At 47.4% G+C, this 18,574-nt stretch overlaps 1 protein-coding gene across 1 annotated transcript; it reads left to right on the top strand.

Moving 5' to 3' along the window:
• Positions 1-17,616: 17,616 nt before the first annotated feature.
• On the top strand, positions 17,617-18,360 carry LOC100596710 (peptide YY-like). Its single transcript, XM_030800056.1, has 2 exons — positions 17,617-17,795; positions 17,913-18,360. Exons 1-2 carry the CDS (start codon positions 17,641-17,643, stop codon positions 17,995-17,997), a joined length of 240 nt encoding a protein of 79 aa, XP_030655916.1. The 5' UTR covers positions 17,617-17,640; the 3' UTR covers positions 17,998-18,360.
• Positions 18,361-18,574: the final 214 nt, after the last annotated feature.

Below are 18,574 nucleotides of genomic sequence, written 5' to 3'. Positions count from 1 at the left end.
ATCATAAATAAAAACTTTTGTTCTATAAAAGACAATGTTAAGCAAATGAAAAAACCAGCTACAGACAGAAAGAAAATAGTTGCAAATGACATACTCAACAAAAGACTTGTATTCAGAATATATAAAGAACTCTTCAAACTCAACAATAGGAAAACAACGCACTCAAAAAAAAAATCAGGAACAGACACTGCACCAGAGAGGATATAAAGATGGCAAGTAAGCACATGAATAGATGTTCGACATCATTAGACAATAGGAAAATGCAAATTAAAACCATCATGAGGTGCCACTATCCACATATTAGAATGGGCAATATAAAAAAATATTGACAATCTGAAGTACTGAGGGGGTGCAGAACAATTAGAACTCTTGTCCACTGATGGTGGGAATGCAAAATAACCATCCTGGAAAACACTTTGACATTTCTTTCTAAAGTTAAGCACACAATTACGTATGACCTAGAAAACTCTCTCCAGGGTATTTATCCAAGAGAGATGAATATGCCCACTAATACCAGCTTTTTTTTTTTTTTTTTTTGAGACGGAGTCTTGCTCTGTCACCCAGGCTGGAGTGCAGTGGCGCGATCTCGGCTCACTACAACCTCCATCTCCCAGGTTCAAGCAATTCTCCTGACTCAGCCTCCCGAGCATCTGGGACTATAGGCATGCACCAGCACGCCCAGCTAATTTTTGTATTTTTAGTAGAGATGGGGTTTCACCATATTGGCCAGGCTGGTCTCGAACTCCTGATCTCATGATCCACCTGCATCGGCCTCCCAATAGCAGCTTTTTTTTTTTTTTCCAATGTAGCAGCTTTATTCATAGTTGATCTACACTGGAAACAGTCCTAATGTCTTTCAATGGGTGACTGAGTAAACAAACCACATTAATATATTGGGATACTTACTGCTCAGCAATAAAAAGGAATGGACTATTGATACACGGAACAAATCTCAAAGGCATTAGGGATGGACAAAGCCTGTCTCAAAAAGTTACACACTGTATTATTCCAGTTGTGTGACATTCCCTAAAAGATGAAACTATAGCGATGGTAGTGGGTACCAAACATTAGGGGTGAGAGGAGGAGTGACTACAGAGGGATAGCTCTGGGAGTCCTTTGGAGGGATACAGTCATTCTGTGTCCTGACTCCACTGGTGGTTCTAGAAATCTTTTCTCCATTCAGTTGTCTTTGCACTTTGGTCAAAAATCAATTTGCCATATTTGCATGGGTCTATTACTGTACTTTCTATTCTGTCCCATTGACCTAGCTGTCTGTTATTCTGTCATTTCACCTGTATCACACTTTTTTTTTTTTTTTTTAGACAGGGTCTCCCTCTGTCGCCCAGACTGGCATACAGTGGGTGTGATCTTGGCTCACATCAGCCTCCACCTCCCGGGCTCAAGCAATTCTCATGCCTCAGGCCTCCCGAGCAGCTGGGATTACAAACATGTGCCACCACGCCCAGCTAATTTTTGTATTTTTAGTAGAGATGAGATTTCGCCATGTTGCCCAGGCTGGTCTTGAACTCCTGGCCTCAAGTAATACTCCAGCCTCAGCCTCCCAGAGTGCTGGCATTACAGGCATGAGCAACTGCACCTGGTCTTTTTTTTTTTTTTAAAGAGACAGGATTGCATGACTGTAATCACAGCTTCTCGGGAGGCTGAGGAAGAATAGCTTGAACCCAGGAGGTGGAGGCTGAAGTGCGGTGATGCGATCTTGGCTCACTGGTTGCACTTCAGCCCAGGCGACAGTGAGATTCCATGTCAAAAAAAAAAAAAAAAGAAAAGAAAAGAAAAAACAAACAAAAACAAAATACTAGCCAACTGAACTCAGGAATATATATTTTTAAAATGCTATAATCAGGTGAAACTTATCCTGGCAATACAGGGCTGGTTCAATATTCAAAAATCAATCACAGTAATTCACCATGTTAACAGCCTAAAGAATTAAAAGCAAATGATCAGGCCGGGCACAGTGGCTCACACCTGTAATCCCAGCACTTTGGGAGGCGCAGATCACCTGAGATCAGGAGTTCTAGACCAGCCTAGCCAACATGGCAAAACCCTCTCTCTACTAAAAATACAAGTTAGCTGGCCGTGGTAGCTCATGCCTGTAGTCCCGGACACTCAGGAGGCTGAGGCAGGAGAATCACTTGAAACCAGGAGGCAGAAGTTGCAGTGAGCCGAGATTGCGCCACTGCACTCTGGCCTCGGTGACAGAGCAAGACTCTGTCCCAAAAGGAAAAAAAAAAAAAGCAAATGATGATATTGATTGATAGAAACTATGTGACAAAAATTCAAAATTCACTCACAATTTGAAAAATAATACTCTTGGGCCCAGCTGGGTCACTCAGACCTGTAATCCCAACACTTTGAGAGGCTAAGGCAAGAGGTATTACTTGAAGCCAGGAGTTCAAGACCAGCCTCAGCAACGTAGTAAGACCCTGTCTCTAAAAAATTTTTTTAAAAATTAGCTGGGCATGGTAGTGCCTGTAGTTTCAGCTACTCAGGAGGCTGAGGTGGTGGAATTGCTTAAGCCTAGGAGTTTGAAGTTACTGTGAGCCATGATCACACCACTGTACTCCTGCCTGGGTGGTCTCAAACTCCTGACCCCAAGAGATCCACTCACCTCAGCCTCCCAAAGTGCTGGGATTACAGGCATGAGCCACTGTGCCTGGCCAGCTAATATTTTGTTGAAGAATTTTACATCTGTGTTCATGAGAGATAGTGATCTGTAGTTTTTTTCCTTAAAATACCTTTGTTTAGTTTTGGTCTCAGGATACTGTTGGCCTCATAAAATGAACTGGGGAGTATTTTCTCTTGTTCTATTTTCTGGAAGAGATTGTGTAAAATCAGTGTCATTTCTTCTTTTTCTTTTCTTTTCTTTTTTTTTTTTTCTTTTTTTGAGACAGAGTCGTGCACTGTCACCCAGACTAGAGTGCAATGGTGCAATCTCGGCTTACTGCAACCTCTGCCTCCCAGGTTCAAGCGATTTTCCTGCCTCAGCCTCCCGAGTAGTTGAGATTACAGGCACCCGCTACCACGTCCAGCTAATTTTTTGTATTTTTAGTAGAGATAGGGGTTCGCCATGTTGGCCAGGCTGGTCTCAAACTCCTGACCTCGTAATCCGCCCACCTCAGCCTCCCAAAGTGCCGGGACTACAGGCGCCCGCCACCACGCCTGGCTAATTTTTGTATTTTTAGTAGAGATAGGGTTTCGCCATGTTGGCCAGGCTGGTCTTGAACTTCTGACCTCAGGTGATCCACCTGCCTCAGCCTCCCAAAGTGCTGGGATTACAGGCATGAGCCACTGCGCCCGGCCCTGTTGATCTTTCTCGTTGCCCCACTGCCCATTCTGGATTTGGGGCTGTCTTGTATCCAGGCTGGGGAATATCAGAGAGAAAATGAGAAACTTGCTTCAGCTCAGTGGATCGCTGACTTCTGGCTCTCTTCTCTTGTTTCCCCACTGTGTTTACTTTCACACTTCTCAGAGAGCTGCCCCCTGCATGTCTGTCCATGTTTCACAGCAGCATTCAGTGGGAGAGACACGGTGGAGGGTGCTTACTCCATCTCATCTGGAACCTAATAGCTTTTTAAACTGTCACAATTACATTAAGTAGGTATTATTGTTATCTATATTTGACAGATGACAAAACTGAGGTTCCTAGAGGATAAGTAACTTTCCCAAGATCACACAGCTAGTCAGTGGCCAACCCAGTCATCCTAGCCCCAGAGTTTGTGGTCTGAGCCGCTAGTTCTGCAGCTTTAGAGGGAGCTGAACACAACAGTTCTGTGGGGTAAGGTATGGGGCTTGTCTGTTGTGGACAGGGCCTGATATCTCACTCCCTTTAACCTGCATGGTGTATGAAGGAAGAGTGCATAGTGTTTAGGGAATTGCTTTCTTCTTTGACGAAGATCTGGACTGTGGTGGGATAGGAATAGACTTCTACCTTCAAGACATATGCATGTGTGTGTATGTGTGTATACATGCTTATGTGTGTGCCTGTGTGGTAAGCCATGCAGCCATTGAAAGTGAGGATGTGGATCCATTCATTCAGCAAGTATTACTTGAACCCCCACCATGTATCACACATTATTCTAGGCACTGGGGATACATCAGTGAAGAAACAGACAAAAACCTCTGCCCTCATGGAGCCCCCATTCTAGTAGACAGACAATAAACATACAAATAAATAATTACATAGAGTGCTAGAAAGTGGTAAGTCCTAGGGAATAAACTGGGCAGATAATGAGGATTGGGAGTGTTGGGGTAAAGGGCTGGATATATTTATTAACACGAAATGATGTCTGCCATGTACTGTTGAATGCACTTCCCAAGCTGCGATTTCATATGACTCCCTGGTATTCCAGGGGAAACTCATCCAGTAAAGTTCAGCCCTTTATGAAGAATTCCTCTGTGGTCACATTCCAATTCCTGGACCTGCTGCCACCCTCAGAACTGCATGCTCCTTCTTCAGACTTTCTAAGAATGACTCAGGTCATTGGTGGAGTGAAGCCAAGGTTTCCAAATCAGTTACCTGAAGAGACGGAGATACCATTCATGGAGCTGGAGATCCCTGAAGATTTGGGAATTCAGAAAACAAGCTAAGATAAGGGTGAGCTACTGACTTGACCTTTCTGTGTGTCAGTTTTATATCTGTAAAGCTGGGCTAATGATGGCACATTATGTGTGGTGAAGACTAAGACAATATGTGAGATGTACCTGGAATAGTACTTGGCACAGTGTAAGCACTTGAGAAATGTCGATGTATTATTTTTGCTATTAGGCTGCATTAACTTTAAGCTGACTGAGAGGTATCCATGGGGATATGTCTGGAAACAGTGGACAGTGTGGATCAGAACTCAGCAGAAGAGCAATGACACAGATTTTAGGGGTGGTTAAAATCTTGGGGGTGGATGACAACTCCATGGTGAAAAAGAGAAACAAGAAACAAAAGAGAGCCAAAGATCTCATCTTGGGGAGCACCGGTGTCAAAGGGAAGAAACAGGAAAGCCAGTAAAAAACCACTTTGTGTTTTGTAGTTACAATGGCTGGAAAGAGAAAGAATTATTTTAGTTGTTTCTTGGTTGTTTTTTGTTTCTTGATGGATACTTTTGTTTAAAACATTTTATGGTACTATTGACCTCTGTCTCCTCATTCTTCCCCAGCATGCCCTGCCCCTGGTAACCACTGTTCTACTCTCTGTTTCTTTATATTTAGCTTAAAAAAATCCATGTATAAATGAGACCATGCAGTGTTTTGCTCTCTGTGTGTGGCTTATTTCACTTAGCATAATGCCTCCTAGGTTCATCCATGCAAATAAGTTTAGACATCTCAATGTACAGCATGAGGACTACAGTTAGTAATGTTGTATTGCATGCTGGAAATTTGATAAGAGAGCATTTATGTGCTCTTTTAGATGCACACACGCACGGAGCTACGTGAGGTGATGGATATGTTAATTTGCCTGACCCTAGTAGTCATTTCTGTATGTATATGTATATCAAGATATCATGTTGTATACTTTAAATATATACAATAAAAACAAAACAACAAAAACTTCCATTTTTATTGTAAAACAAAACACTGATATAGAAAACCAGGTAAAACAGGTTGGGCACAATGGCTCATGCCTGTAATCTGCACTCTGGGAGGCTGAGGCGGGTGGATCACCTGAGGTCAGGAGTTTGAGACTAGCCTGGCCAACATGGTGAAACCTCGTCTTTACTAAAAATACAAAAATTAACTGGGCGTGGTGGCAGGCACCTGTAATCCCAGCTACTCAGGATGCTGAGATGGGAGAATCACTTGAACCCAGGAGGTGGAGGTTGCAGGGAGCTGAGATCACCCCATTGCAGTCCAGCCTGGGCAACAGAGCAAGACTCTGTCTCAAAAAAACAAAAAAAGGAAAAAAAAAAGAAAAGTATGATGAGGAAGCTGCATTGCTTCTTGTGCTCCTATCCCACTGGCCAGAACGTAGTCATGTGGCCATCCCTAACTAGAAGGCACTTGGTCTCTGTTTTGCTCCATTTTCCCCAACCTTCATGTCATCCAGTCTCTGTCTTCTCTGCCTCCAGACTTACCTGTCCCTTACCACAAGCTTGATGAGTTACAAGATGAACACCCCAAACCCCTGGTCAAGAAATAGAACTTTGCCAGCCCCTCCCCACCCAGAAGTCCCTCTGTGTGCCTCATCCCAATCACAGCCCCACCCCGGCCCCAATCCAAAAGTGACTGCTACTAACCTGACACTCAATAATCACTCCTTGTTTCTTTATGGTTTTATCTCCCATGTGCATTTCTATACACTATAGTTTAGTTTTGCTTATTTTAAACATTCCGATACTTTTTTTTTTTTTTTTGAGACGGAGCCTCACTCTGTCGCCCAGGCTGGAGTGCAGTGGCACGATCTTGGCTCACTGCAACCTCCACCTCCTGCATTCAAGCGATTCTCCTGCCTCAGTCTCCCGAGTAGCTGGGATTACAGGTGCACATCACCATGCCCGGCTAATCTTTGTATTTTTAGTAGAGATGGGGTTTCACCATGTTGGCCGGGCTGCTCTTGAACTCCTGACCTCAAGTGATCTGCCCACCTCAGTCTTCCGAAATGCTGGAATTACAGGCATGAGCCACCATGCCCAGCCAAAAATCCGATTCATTTTAAGGTTCTTCTTCTTCCTTATCCTTCGTCTCCTCCACCTCCTCCCAGTCCTCCTACTCCTCTTCTCACCTCAACATCATTAGGTATAAGATTTCTTTTTAAAGGTTTCTTCTAATCTGAAGTCTCCTCTTCTGTCCCTTTCTTTTTCTTACAACTTATCTGTAGAAGAATCTGGGCTGTTTGACCTGTCAAGTTTCCCACAGTCCAGATTTGGATGACTGCATACTCATGATGCAGCTCAGTAAGTTCCTCTGTCCTCTATTTCCGCAAATTGGCAGCTGGATCCAGAGGCATGATCAAATTCAGGGTCGATCCGTTTGGCAAAACTATAGGTGCTGGTGTGTTAACCAGGAGACTCATAATGTCTGGCTGCCTCTCTTTTAATTTATTTATTTATTTATTTATTTTTGGAGATGGAGTCTCATTCTGTTGCCCAGGCTGGAGTGCAGTGGTGCAATCTCAGCTCACTGCAACCTCTGCTTTCTGGGTTCAATCAATCCTCCCACCTCAGCCTCCTGAGTAGTTGGGATTACAAGTGTGCCCCACAATGCCCAGCTAATTTTTCTGTATTTTTAGTGGAGATGAGATTTTGCCATGTTGGCCAAGCTGGTCTTAAACTTCTGGACTCAAGCAATCTGCCCGCCTCAGCCTCCCAAAGTGCTGGGATTACAGGTGTGAGCCACCGTGCCTCACTCTCTTTTTATTTTTTATTTATTTTTATTTTTTTGTAGAGATGGGGATCTTGCTGTGTTGCCCAGGCTGGTCTCAAACTCATGGCCTCAAGTGATCCTCCCACCTCTGCCTCCCAAAGTGCTGGGATTACAGGTGTGAGCCACCATGCCCAGCCATCTCTTTCTTTTGATGACAACAGATATTGATACTCAATGAGTAGATCCATTAATATGCTGGGGAGGGCCAGGGGTGATAAATGGTGCTGATTTTCTAATTCTATCCTTTGTCTTTATTGATTGATGGAATAACTTTATAAAGAATAACTTGTCCTCATCTGCTGTCTGGCTATCCAGTTCATATAGGACAGTCAAGATAAATGCTTGATTCCTTCTCTTTGTTTATCCAGTTTTCAAGATAATGAAAAATATTAAAATGAACTCACAATTATATCATCATGAACTCAAGTATTTAAATGTGTTTGACAGGTTTCAACCCATTACATTTCATTTACTATTATTGTTATTATTGAGTCAAAATCCTGCTCTCTTGCCCAGGCTGGAGTACAGTGGTGCGATCATGGCTCACTGAAGCCTCAACCTCTCAAGCTCAAGCCATCCTCCCACCTCAGCCTCCTGAGTAGCTGGGACTGCAGGAATGCACATCAAGCCAGTTCTTTCTTTTTTTTTTTTTTTTTTTTTTGAGACGGAGTTTCACTCTTATTGTGCCCAGGCTGGAATGCAGTGGCGTGATCTCGGCTCATTGCAAACTCCACCTCCCGGGTTCATGCGATTCTCCTGCCTCAGCCTCCCGAGTAGCTGGGATTACAGGCATCCGCCACCATGCCCAGCTAATTTTTGTATTTTTAGTAGAAACAGGATTTCACCATGTTGGCCAGGCTAGTCTTCAACTCCTGACCTCAGGTGATCCGCCTGCTTCGGCCTCCCGAAGCACTGGGATTACAGACGTGAGCCACCACACCCGGCCCAAGCCAGCTAAATTGTTAAGGTTTTTGTAGAGATGCGGTCTCACTATTTTGCCCAGGCTGGTCTCAAATTCCTGGGCTCAAGTGATCCTCCTGCCTTGCCTCCCAGAGTTCTAGGATTACAGGCATGAGCCACTGCACCTGGCCCCAATCCATTACAATTATTACCATGATGATGCTCATTAAGTCCATATTTGGCCAGAGGGAGCTTATTCAGACTGGTTCTTTAGTCCTTTGGACATGCCCACATGCCTGAAGCCTCTTTGTTTTCTGATTTGACAACGTGTTCCAGCCTCACCTTGTGTATTTCCAGTTCCAGAGCTCAGCTCTACCACTTCTCCAAGAAATCCCAGTTCACTCAGTTATTAAAAAAAAAAAAAAAAAAAAGAAGGAAATCCTGCCCTTTGTGACAATATTGATGAACATGTTGGGTTTTAATGCTAATTAAAATAAGCCAGACACAGAAAGACAAATACAATATGATCTCACTTATATGTGGAATCTAAAAAACTCACAAACTCATAGAAGCAAAGAGAGGAACAGTGGTTGTCAGGGGCTGGATGAGGATGGGGAGATGGGAAGATGTTTGTCAAAGAGTACAAACTTCCAGTTACAAGATGAATAGATTCTGGGAATCATGGTAAAGCATGGGAATTCTGGTAAAGTGTGGTGATTAGAGTTAATACTATTGTATTGTTTACTTGAAATTTGCTAAGAGAGCAGATCAGAAGTGTCCTCACCACACACATACACACAAATAAATGGTAACTGTGTGGTGAAGGATGCGTTCATTTGATTGTAGTAATCATTACATAATGTATACATATATTAAATAATCACATTGTACCCCTTGAATACATACAACTTTTTTTTTGAGACAGAGTCTCGCTCTGTTGCCCAGGCTAGAGTGTGGTGGCACAATCTTGGCTCACTGCAACCTCCACCTCCGGGTTCAAGTGCTTCTTCTGCCTCAGCATCCCAAGTAGCTGGGACTACAGGCATGCACCACCACGGCCAGCTAATTTTTTGTATTTTTAGTACAGATTGAGTCTCACCACGATGGCCAGTCTGGTCTCAAACTCCTGACCTCAAGTGATCTGCACACCTCAGCCTCCCAAAGTACTGGGATTACAGGCGTGAGCCACCACACCCAGCTGAATATATGGAATTTTTATTTGTCCATTATTCCTGCATAAAGCTGGAAAAAAAGAAAAAGGAAAAGGAAAGGAAAAAAAGACCAGTCTAGGTGCTAGGGATGTTCACTGCCATTGGTTTCAACATGGTTTCTAGGCCTTTTCAATAAACAGAGATTTCCAAATCAAATTCAGGACTGATGGGTGTTTATTTAACCTCTTCTATATTACATCTGTAACCTCTTTCTTCCACATTGTAAATTCTGGTTCTCAAGGACACAGGAGATGAAAGCATTAAATATCCCATTTATTTTAGAATATGCATTTGTTTGATCTGTATTATGCAGAAGTCTCAGAATAACAATACTGACTGCCACCACCAGTTATTACTGAAAACAGTTGGTTTTTTTTTTTTTTTTTTTTTGCATATGCTACCCCCTTGGTCCCCCTGCCCACTTTTCTCTGGTTTTACTATATATATTGTTAGAGTATCTAACCATTACATAATACACTTTCTTCCTTTTAATCCTCATTTAGTATTAGTTCTATGAAACTAAACTTCCTGCTCATCACCAGTCCTTATGACAATGTCTTTCTAGTCATTTTGGTTGTTGGAGGTTTATTCTCTAGTAGATTCCTCAGGAAGGGCTCATGGGCATAATATTCCCTGAGATCTTGCATGCTGATAATAGTTTGGTTACGCATTTGAAGATTAGTAGAGCTAGGTATAAAAATCTTTGGTTCATGTTTTCTTTACTTGAGCATCTCAAATATACTATTCCATTTCCTTCTTGTGTAGAGTATTGCTGTCAAAAAGTCTGATGAGTCTGGGCATGGGGGCTCACACCTTAATCCTACCACTTTAAGAAGTAGAGGTGAGAGGATAGCTTGAGCCCAAGAACTTGAGACCAGCCTGGGCAACATAGTGAGACTCTATCTATACAGAAATAAAAGAATAAAACAATATTGTCTGGGTGCGGTGGCTCACACCTATAATCCCAGCACTTTGGGAGGCCAAGGCAGGCGGATCACCTGAGGTCAGGAGTTGAAGACAAGCCAGGCCAACATGGCAAAACCCCATCTCTACTAAAAATAAAAAAATTAGCTGGGCGAAGTGGCAGGCACCTGTAATCCCAGCTACGCGGGAGGCTGAGGCAGGAGAATCGCTTGAGCCTGGGAGGCAGAGGTTGCAGTGAGGCAAAGTCACCCTACTGCACTCTAGCCTGGGCAACAAAGTGAGACTCTGTCTCCAAAAATAAAATAAGGTCCCTTCCAAGATTGCCAGATTGGAACAGCTCCCAGCGAGATCGATGCAGAAGACGGGTGATTTCTGCATTTCAAACTGAGGTACCTGATTCATCTCACTGCAACTGGTTGGAGAGTGGGTGCAGCGCATGGAGGGCGAGCCGAAGCAGGGTAGGGCATCGCCTCACCTGGGAAGTGCAAGGGGTTGGGGGATTTCCCTTTTCTAGCCAAGGGAAGCCATGAGTGACTGTACCTGGAGGAACGGTACACTTCTGCCCAAATACTGCACTTTTCCCACAGTCTTTGAAACCAGCAGACCAGGAGATTCCCTCCTGTGCCTGACTTGGCAGGTCCCATGCCCACGGAGCCTTGTTCGCTGCTAGCGCAGCAGTCTGAGATCGACCTGGGATGCTGAAGCTTGGCAGGGGGAGGGGCATCCACCATTGCTGAGGCTAGAGTAGGTGGTTCCATGCTCACGGTGTAAACGAAGGAGCAGGGAAGCTCAACCACAGCAGAGCCTGCTGCCATTCAACAAGGCCTAATGCCTCTCTAGATTCCACATATCGGGGCAGGGCATATCTGAACAAAAGGCAGCAGACAGCTTCTGCAAACTTAAACGTCCCTGCCTGACAGCTCTGAAGAAAGCAGTGGTTCTCCCAGCATGGCATTCGAGCTCCAATAATGGACACACTGCCTCCTCAACTGGGTCCCTGACCCCCATGTAGCCTGACTGAGAGACACTTCCCAGTAGGTGCTGATAGACACCCCCTACAGGCGGGTGCCCCTCTGGGACAAAGCTTCCAGAGGAAGGATCAGGCAGCAATAAGTGCTGTTCTGCAGCCTCCGCTGGTGATACCCAGGCAAACAGGGTCTGGAGTGGACCTCCAGCAAACTCCAACAGATCTGCAGCTGAGGGGCCTGTCTGTTAGAAGGAAAACTAACAAACAGAAAGGAATAGCATCAACGTCAACAAAAAAGACATCCACACCAAAACCCCATCCACAGGTCACCAACATCAAAGACCAAAGGTAGATAAAACCACAAAGATGGGGAGAAACCAGAGCAGAAAGGCTGAAAATTCCAAACACCAGAACACCTCTTCTCCTCCAAAGGAACACAACTCCTCGCCAGCAAAGGACCAAACTGGACGGAGAATGAGTTTGATGAACTCATTCTGTTTGATGAACAGAAGTAGGCTTCAGAAGGTCGGTAATAACAAACTTCTCTGAGCTAAAGGAGCATGTTCTAACCCATTGCAAGGAAGCTAAAAACCTTGAAAAAAGGTTAGACGAAGGGCTAACTAGAATAACCAGTGTAAAGAAGAGCTTAAAGGACCTGATGGAGCTGAAAACCACAGTATGAGAACTTCATGAAGCACACACAAGCTTCAATAGCCAATTCAATCAAACGGAAGAAAGGATATCAGTGATTGAAGATCAAATTAATGAAATAAAGTGAGAAGACAAGATTAGAGAAAAAAGAGGGAAAAGAAACAAACAAAGCCTCCAAGAAATATGAGACAATGTGAAAAGACCAAATCTACATTTGATTGGCATACCTGAAAGTGACGGGGAGAATGGAACCAAGTTGGAAAACACCCTTGAGGATATTATCCAGGAGAACTTCCCCAACCTAGCAAGGCAGGCCAACACTCAAATTCAGGAAATACAGAGACCACCACAAAGATACTCCTTGAGAAGAGCAACCCCAAGACACAGAACTGTCAGATTCACCAAGGTTGAAATGAAGGAGAAAATGTTAAGGGCAGCCAGACAGAAAGGTCGGATTACCCACAAAGGGAAGCCAATCAGGCTAACGGGATCTCTCGGCAGAAACCCTACAAGCTAGAAGATAGTGGGGGCCGATATTCAACATTCTTAAAGAAAAGAATTTTCAACCCAGAATTTCATATCCAGCCCAACTAAGCTTCATAAGTGAAGGAGAAATAAAATCCTTTACAGACAAGCAAATGCTGAGAGATTTTGTCACCACCAGGCCTGCCTTGCAAGAGCTCCTGAAGGAAGCACTAAATATGGAAAGGTACAACATGTATCAGCCACTGCAAAACATGCCAAATTGTAAAGACCATCAACGCTATGAAGAAACTGCATCAATTAATGGGCGAAATAACCAGCTAGCATCATAATGACAGAATCAAATTCACACATAGCAATATTAACCTTAAATGTAAATGGGCTAAATGCCCCAATTAAAAGACACAGACTGGCAAATTGGATAAAGAGTAAAGACCCATCAGTGTGCTGTATTCAGAAGACCCATCTCACGTGCAAAGACACACATAGGCTCAAAATAAAGGGATGGAAGAAGATCTACCAAGCAAATGGAAAGAAAAAAAAAGCAGGGGTTGCAATCCTGGTCTCTGATAAAACAGACTTTAAACCAACAAAGATCAAAAGAGAGAAAGAAGGCCATTACATAATGGTAAAGGGATCAATTCAACAAGAAGAGCTAACTACCCTAAATATATATGCACCCAATACAGAAGCACTCAGATTCATAAAGCAAGTCCTTAGAGACCTACAAAGAGACTTAGACTCCCACACAATAATGGAAACTTTAACATCCCATGGTTAATATTAGACAGATCAACAAGACAGAAAATTAACAAGGATATCCAGGACTTGAACTCAGCTCTGGATCAAGTGGACCTAATAGACATCTACAGAACTCTCCACACCTAATCAACAGAATATACATTCTTCTCAGCACCACATCCCACTTATTCTAAAACTGACCACATAATTGGAAGTAAGACTCTCCTCAGCAAGTGGGCCAAGTAAAACTCTCCTTCCCAAGTGGGCCACCTCCCACTCTTCCCAAGGTAGCTTCATGGTTTGCTTCGTCACTTCCTTCCTGGGCTCAAGTGACCCTCCCACCTTGGTCTACCAGAACACTGGGATTACAGACATGAGCCACTATACCCAGCTCTGATTTTACTCTATAGCACTTATCAGATATATAGCACTTATCTCATTTTGTCACCCAGGCTGGAGTGCAGTGGCACCATCTCAGCTCACTGCAACCTCCGCCTCCCAGGTTCAAGCAATTCTCCTGCCTCAGCCTCCCAAGTAGCTGGGATCACAGGCATGTGCCACCACACTTGGCTAATTTTTGTATTTTTAATAGAGAGGAGATTTCACCATGTTGGCCAGTCTGGTCTCGAACTCCTGACCTCAGGTGATCCACCTGCCTCGGCCTCCCAAAGTGCTGGGATTACAGGCATGAGCCACCGCGCCCAGCGTCCTTGCTTATTGATTTATTTTCTATTCTTGTCACTGGAATGTGAGCTCTATGAGGGCAAGGGTTTTGCCTGTTTGTTCACTGCCCTATCCCAGTCCCTAGATGAGTGCCTGGCACACAGCAGGGACTTCATAAATGCTTGTTGAATGAGAATCGAATTACTCTTGCTGTATGACCATCTGCTGTCTGCAGGACCCTGGGCATGAGGAAATGCCTGCAGGTGGAAGGGCAGTGGGCCAGTGCTGCACAGTGCACGATGATCAAAGAGAGGGTTTATGTGTGGGGAGCGGGTACGGGCAGGTGGGTGATGGGGTGCAGAATTCTAAACCTCTAATGATGAATGGCAGAGGACACATCCCCTTGATGAGTGGCCCTTGAGCCCACTGGACAAGGAGAATGGTTGGCTGGGGTCCAGGTCCATGGTCTCCCTGACTTAGGGTGGCCTTGCCTGGTGCTCTGAGAATGGGGCCAAGGAAGCCCTAGTGATTCTGTCCCCTACCCTTCAAGGACAAGTTGGAGGCAGGCCCTGGTCTCAAACATCTACAAAAACAATTGTGTCTGAACTTTCTGCCCTCACAGATGTCAGCCCCCCAACCCCCAGACATGTCTCATGACCACTGAGTTATGCATCAATGATGGGTGTGAGTGTATGGATGGATGTAGCCGAGCCCATTGACCGAGGGCTGAGACATACTCCCCACTAATCAACAAGTTAACAAGCTCTCCGATGAGGAGGCAGTGATTAATGAACCAGTCGGCTTGCCCTGTAACTGGGGAGTGAAATTGGAGGGTGGGAGTATGATGGATAGGGAGGGCTTGGAGGGATGTGTGAGGCTGGCTCCTGGTCCACACTGAGACTATCTGGGCGCCCATTTACTTTGGCTATAAATGAGGAAGTGACTTCTTCAGAGGTTGTATCCCAAATTCAGGCCATCCCATGCCCTTTAGCTTCTATAATGTCTCTCCTCTCTTCCCATCTGTCCCTGGATCCCATATTCCCCAAGACATAATGGGGTTCCAGGGATGTCAGATTCCCTGTGGACATCTCACAGGCTCCATCTCTCTGCCCGGAATCAGTGCACTAGAAACCCCCTATCCCCTCATGGTTAGTGCCGCAGGGTCAGAAGAGCAAACAGGCCCATACTCTCTGGTATCCTTGTCCCCATTAGCCTGCAGGGTCCTTCTGTAGGCCCTGACCCCTGGGATCACAGATGTACTAACCAGCTCCCACTGCCCCCTCCATCCCAGGGTGAGCACCTGTCTTTTGTCTTTCCATGGAGGAGTGGAATTCTTTGATTTCTGCTGTCACCCCTCCAAACAAGACAACAGCTGTCTCTCTGTTTGTGTCTCTGTATCGATGTTCTGGGAACCCCTCAGACTGAGGATCCCCCATGATACAGCCATGTCCTTTCTTTGAGACTGGAGTTCTTGAAGGATAGGGCCGTGTCTTGCCCCCTGGATGAGGGGTCCCTAAGAAGAATGGTTTTTCTCCTTCCTTCAAAGGTAGGATTTATGTCCCCTTGTCCTGCTGTCCTCTTCCACCTCCATGCTCAGCAGGGCACCCTGGTGTTTCCTGGGGTGGGTGGCCCCATGGGGCCTGATTGGCTGATAAGGAGCCATCTGCAGAGAATGCAGGTGATTGAACCCATAAAAGAGTGACTGAGAGAGCCCTGAACTCACCCTCTCAGGAGAGCTCTAAAAATAGCACCCACAGCCATCTGTCCTGGGGCTGGAGGGGCTGGCTCAGAACCAGCAGCCTGGACAAGTTGGCCCCTTCAGCCCCCATGGGCTGATGGGACTTCTGGAAGTATTGGAGGTCTGGCCAGCCCAGGGAGAGGAAGCTGGAATGGCTTTATGGAGAGACCTTCCCACAGCCCTCTCTCCTACTGGGCAGGTGGGTTTGAGGGGGTTGGCATTCTGGAGGCCCTTCCCCTACTCAGCCTCTCATAGCGGGTGGTGGGCCCCAGACTTAGGCTTCGGGTCCCTGCTCCCAGGCCTGCCTCCGGCACCACATGGCTACTCCAGGTGCTGAGCCTTTCTGCCCCTCACGATTGAGAGGTCCTCTTCCCGGGGTCTGCCTCACCCTCCTTTTCCTGTTTGAATCATGGGTGACTGTGGCTGCTTCATCAGGGCTTCAGTTTCCTCATGTGGAAAATAGAGATAAACTCAGCTCATTGTGTTGTGATGTCTGAAATTATGTACTACCCGGTGCACAGTAGGTGCTTAATAAACACGAGTCCTTTCCTTCAAAGGATCTGGGCTTCAGAGCCCAGTGGAGACTGCCACGAGCTGGGGACAGTGGCATGTGTTTGGGAAGGCTTGGCATCACTCAGGCCCAGAAGACACCAGTGTCCTGATTGACACTTGCATGGGGTGGGGACATTGCCTGGGGAGGGGGCTCTATGCCACACATGGCTGGACCAGGGTCTTTGTGTGCCAGGCTGGATACACAGGTAGCTGACTCAGCTGCTTCTGGTGGGGGGACTGGCTTCTGCCTCCTCCTGCCTCTTTTCCCAACTCTTTAATGGAGAGAGAACATAATGGAGTGTTCAGAAAGGCCTCTCCCCCAGGATATTATAAACTGCAGGCCAGGACCCAAGGTCAGGTGCTCCCACCCCTGCCTCCAGGAGAAAGACTTTCCCCCAGAGGTCCTGTCACTCCTCAGCCCTTCTCCAAGGTATTACTGAGCAGAGGCTGAAAAGGGTTGTGTTTTGGAAAGAGTGGTCACAGATACCACAGGCTGGAGGAAATGTGTTCACCCTCCCACCCCTCACTCCCACCATGGACTGGCTAGGGAAGACAGAATCTCATTCCTGGTCCTAGGGGCTGCCCCAGGAGTCTAGATCCAACCACTTCACTTCCTCAGAAGGCCGGACCTGCCCCTGGGGGGCTGTGGGCTGAACACAGGGTTCAGGCTAGGTACCCCATCCAGCGGGACCCCAAATCTGAGCATGGCAGCTGCCCCCTGAGCTCCTGTGAGGTGGAGACGTCACACAGTGGCTGAGTGTAAGCTCAGCGATCTGGTGCGTGTGGAAGGAGGAAGAAGGGCGCACCCCCTGCTGGCTGCCCCTCCCCGTGGGACTCCCTTTCCTTTCCAGGCGGGGATATAAGCCCCGAAAGGAAAGCCCTGAGCAGAGGAGGCCTCCTCAGCTTGACCTGCCCCAGTGCAGCCCTTGAAACTTTCCTCGCCTTCCACCTCCTGCTCATGTGCTTCACAAGCTGTCGCTGTGAGTGGCTGGGGCTCAAGCACGGTCTGGTACCGGGAAATCCAGGCTGTTTTGTGGGGAAACTGAGGCTGGGATAGTGGAAGCTAGGGGTGAGTGGTGGGAAACTGTATTGGAGGGGGCCATTGGAGGTGGGAAGGAAGCCCGGGAGTCCCGTTGCCAGCACAACCCTCTTTAATCTACCTCCTCTCTGGGCAGCAGCCGGGGTGGGGGTGGGGTTATGTCAAGCAGGGCTTGTGTCCCTCTGACAGATTAGGAAACTGAGGCAGGAGACGGTGCAGTGCTGGAGAACATACAGCAAGCCGGTGGCTGAACCTTGGTCCGCTACCAGCCCCAGGGAGAGCTCCGGAGCGCGGCCCCGACGACGGCCGCAGCCTCCCGCCGTGGAGGGTCGAGGCTCGAATGACCCACACCCCAGTGTCGCCTTCCCAGGTGGTGTCGGTGCGCAGGTCGTGGCCTACAATGGCCACAGTGCTTTTGGCCCTGCTCGTCTACCTGGGGGCGCTGGTCGACGCCTACCCCATCAAACCCGAGGCTCCCGGCGAAGACGCCTTCCTGGAGGCGCTGAGCCGCTGCTACGCCTATCCGCGCCACTACCTCAACCTGGTCACGCGGCCGTCCTGAGCGCAGGCGCGGGGCGGGCGGAGCGGGACCCCTGGGGCTCTCCCCCTGCGGCCCCGCTCCATCGGGGGCGTGGCTAGATCTGACCGCGCCCTTCCAGGCCCCGCCCCCAGGTATGGGAAACTAGACCGCCCGGTCGCGCGCCTCTCCAAAACGTTCTTCCCAGACAGCGAGGACCGCCTCGGCAGGTGGCGGTAAAAGCGCCCCGGTCAAGTCACATACCATCCTGCCTCCGAGAGCGCGGTCTGGCCCCACCCAGGTCCATCACTTACGACGTCTCCCAGGCTTGCCTCCCCAGATCGGATTCCTTTCCCTTCGCTCCCGCAGGCCGGAGGCGCAGACCTGTGGTGAGGACACCCGAGGCCTCCTGGGAGACCTGCAGACCACGCCCACCTCATTTGCATGTTCACTCCCGACCCTGGAAACCCGGATTCCGCCTCCCGACGGCGGCGTCTGGGCAGGGTTCGGGTACGACAGTCCCGCGTCTCGATGCCCCCGCCCCCTGAGCTGCAGGGCTGTGTGTGGTCCTTCCCTGTTCCCAAAATAAAGAGCGAATTCCACCGAAACGGAATGTGTGCCTTTGTATTTTCTTTCCTTTCTCCTTCGTGGAGGTGGCGTCTCGTGGAAGTGGAGGGTGGAGGCGTGGGGGCCAGAGGAGAGAAAACCGACTCGGACAGAGGCGCTCCAGGACAAGGCTGGGGCGGGCGCGGGGGTTCCCTCTGCTCGGAGCGCAAGGAAAACTCGACCACCCAGCCTGGGGCTGGACAGCGCCCAG

Source organism: Nomascus leucogenys, chromosome 19 (assembly GCF_006542625.1).
Source record: "Nomascus leucogenys isolate Asia chromosome 19, Asia_NLE_v1, whole genome shotgun sequence".
In the NCBI taxonomy this organism is placed as follows: Eukaryota; Metazoa; Chordata; class Mammalia; order Primates; family Hylobatidae; genus Nomascus; species Nomascus leucogenys.
This window is presented reverse-complemented; position numbering and strand designations above follow the sequence as displayed.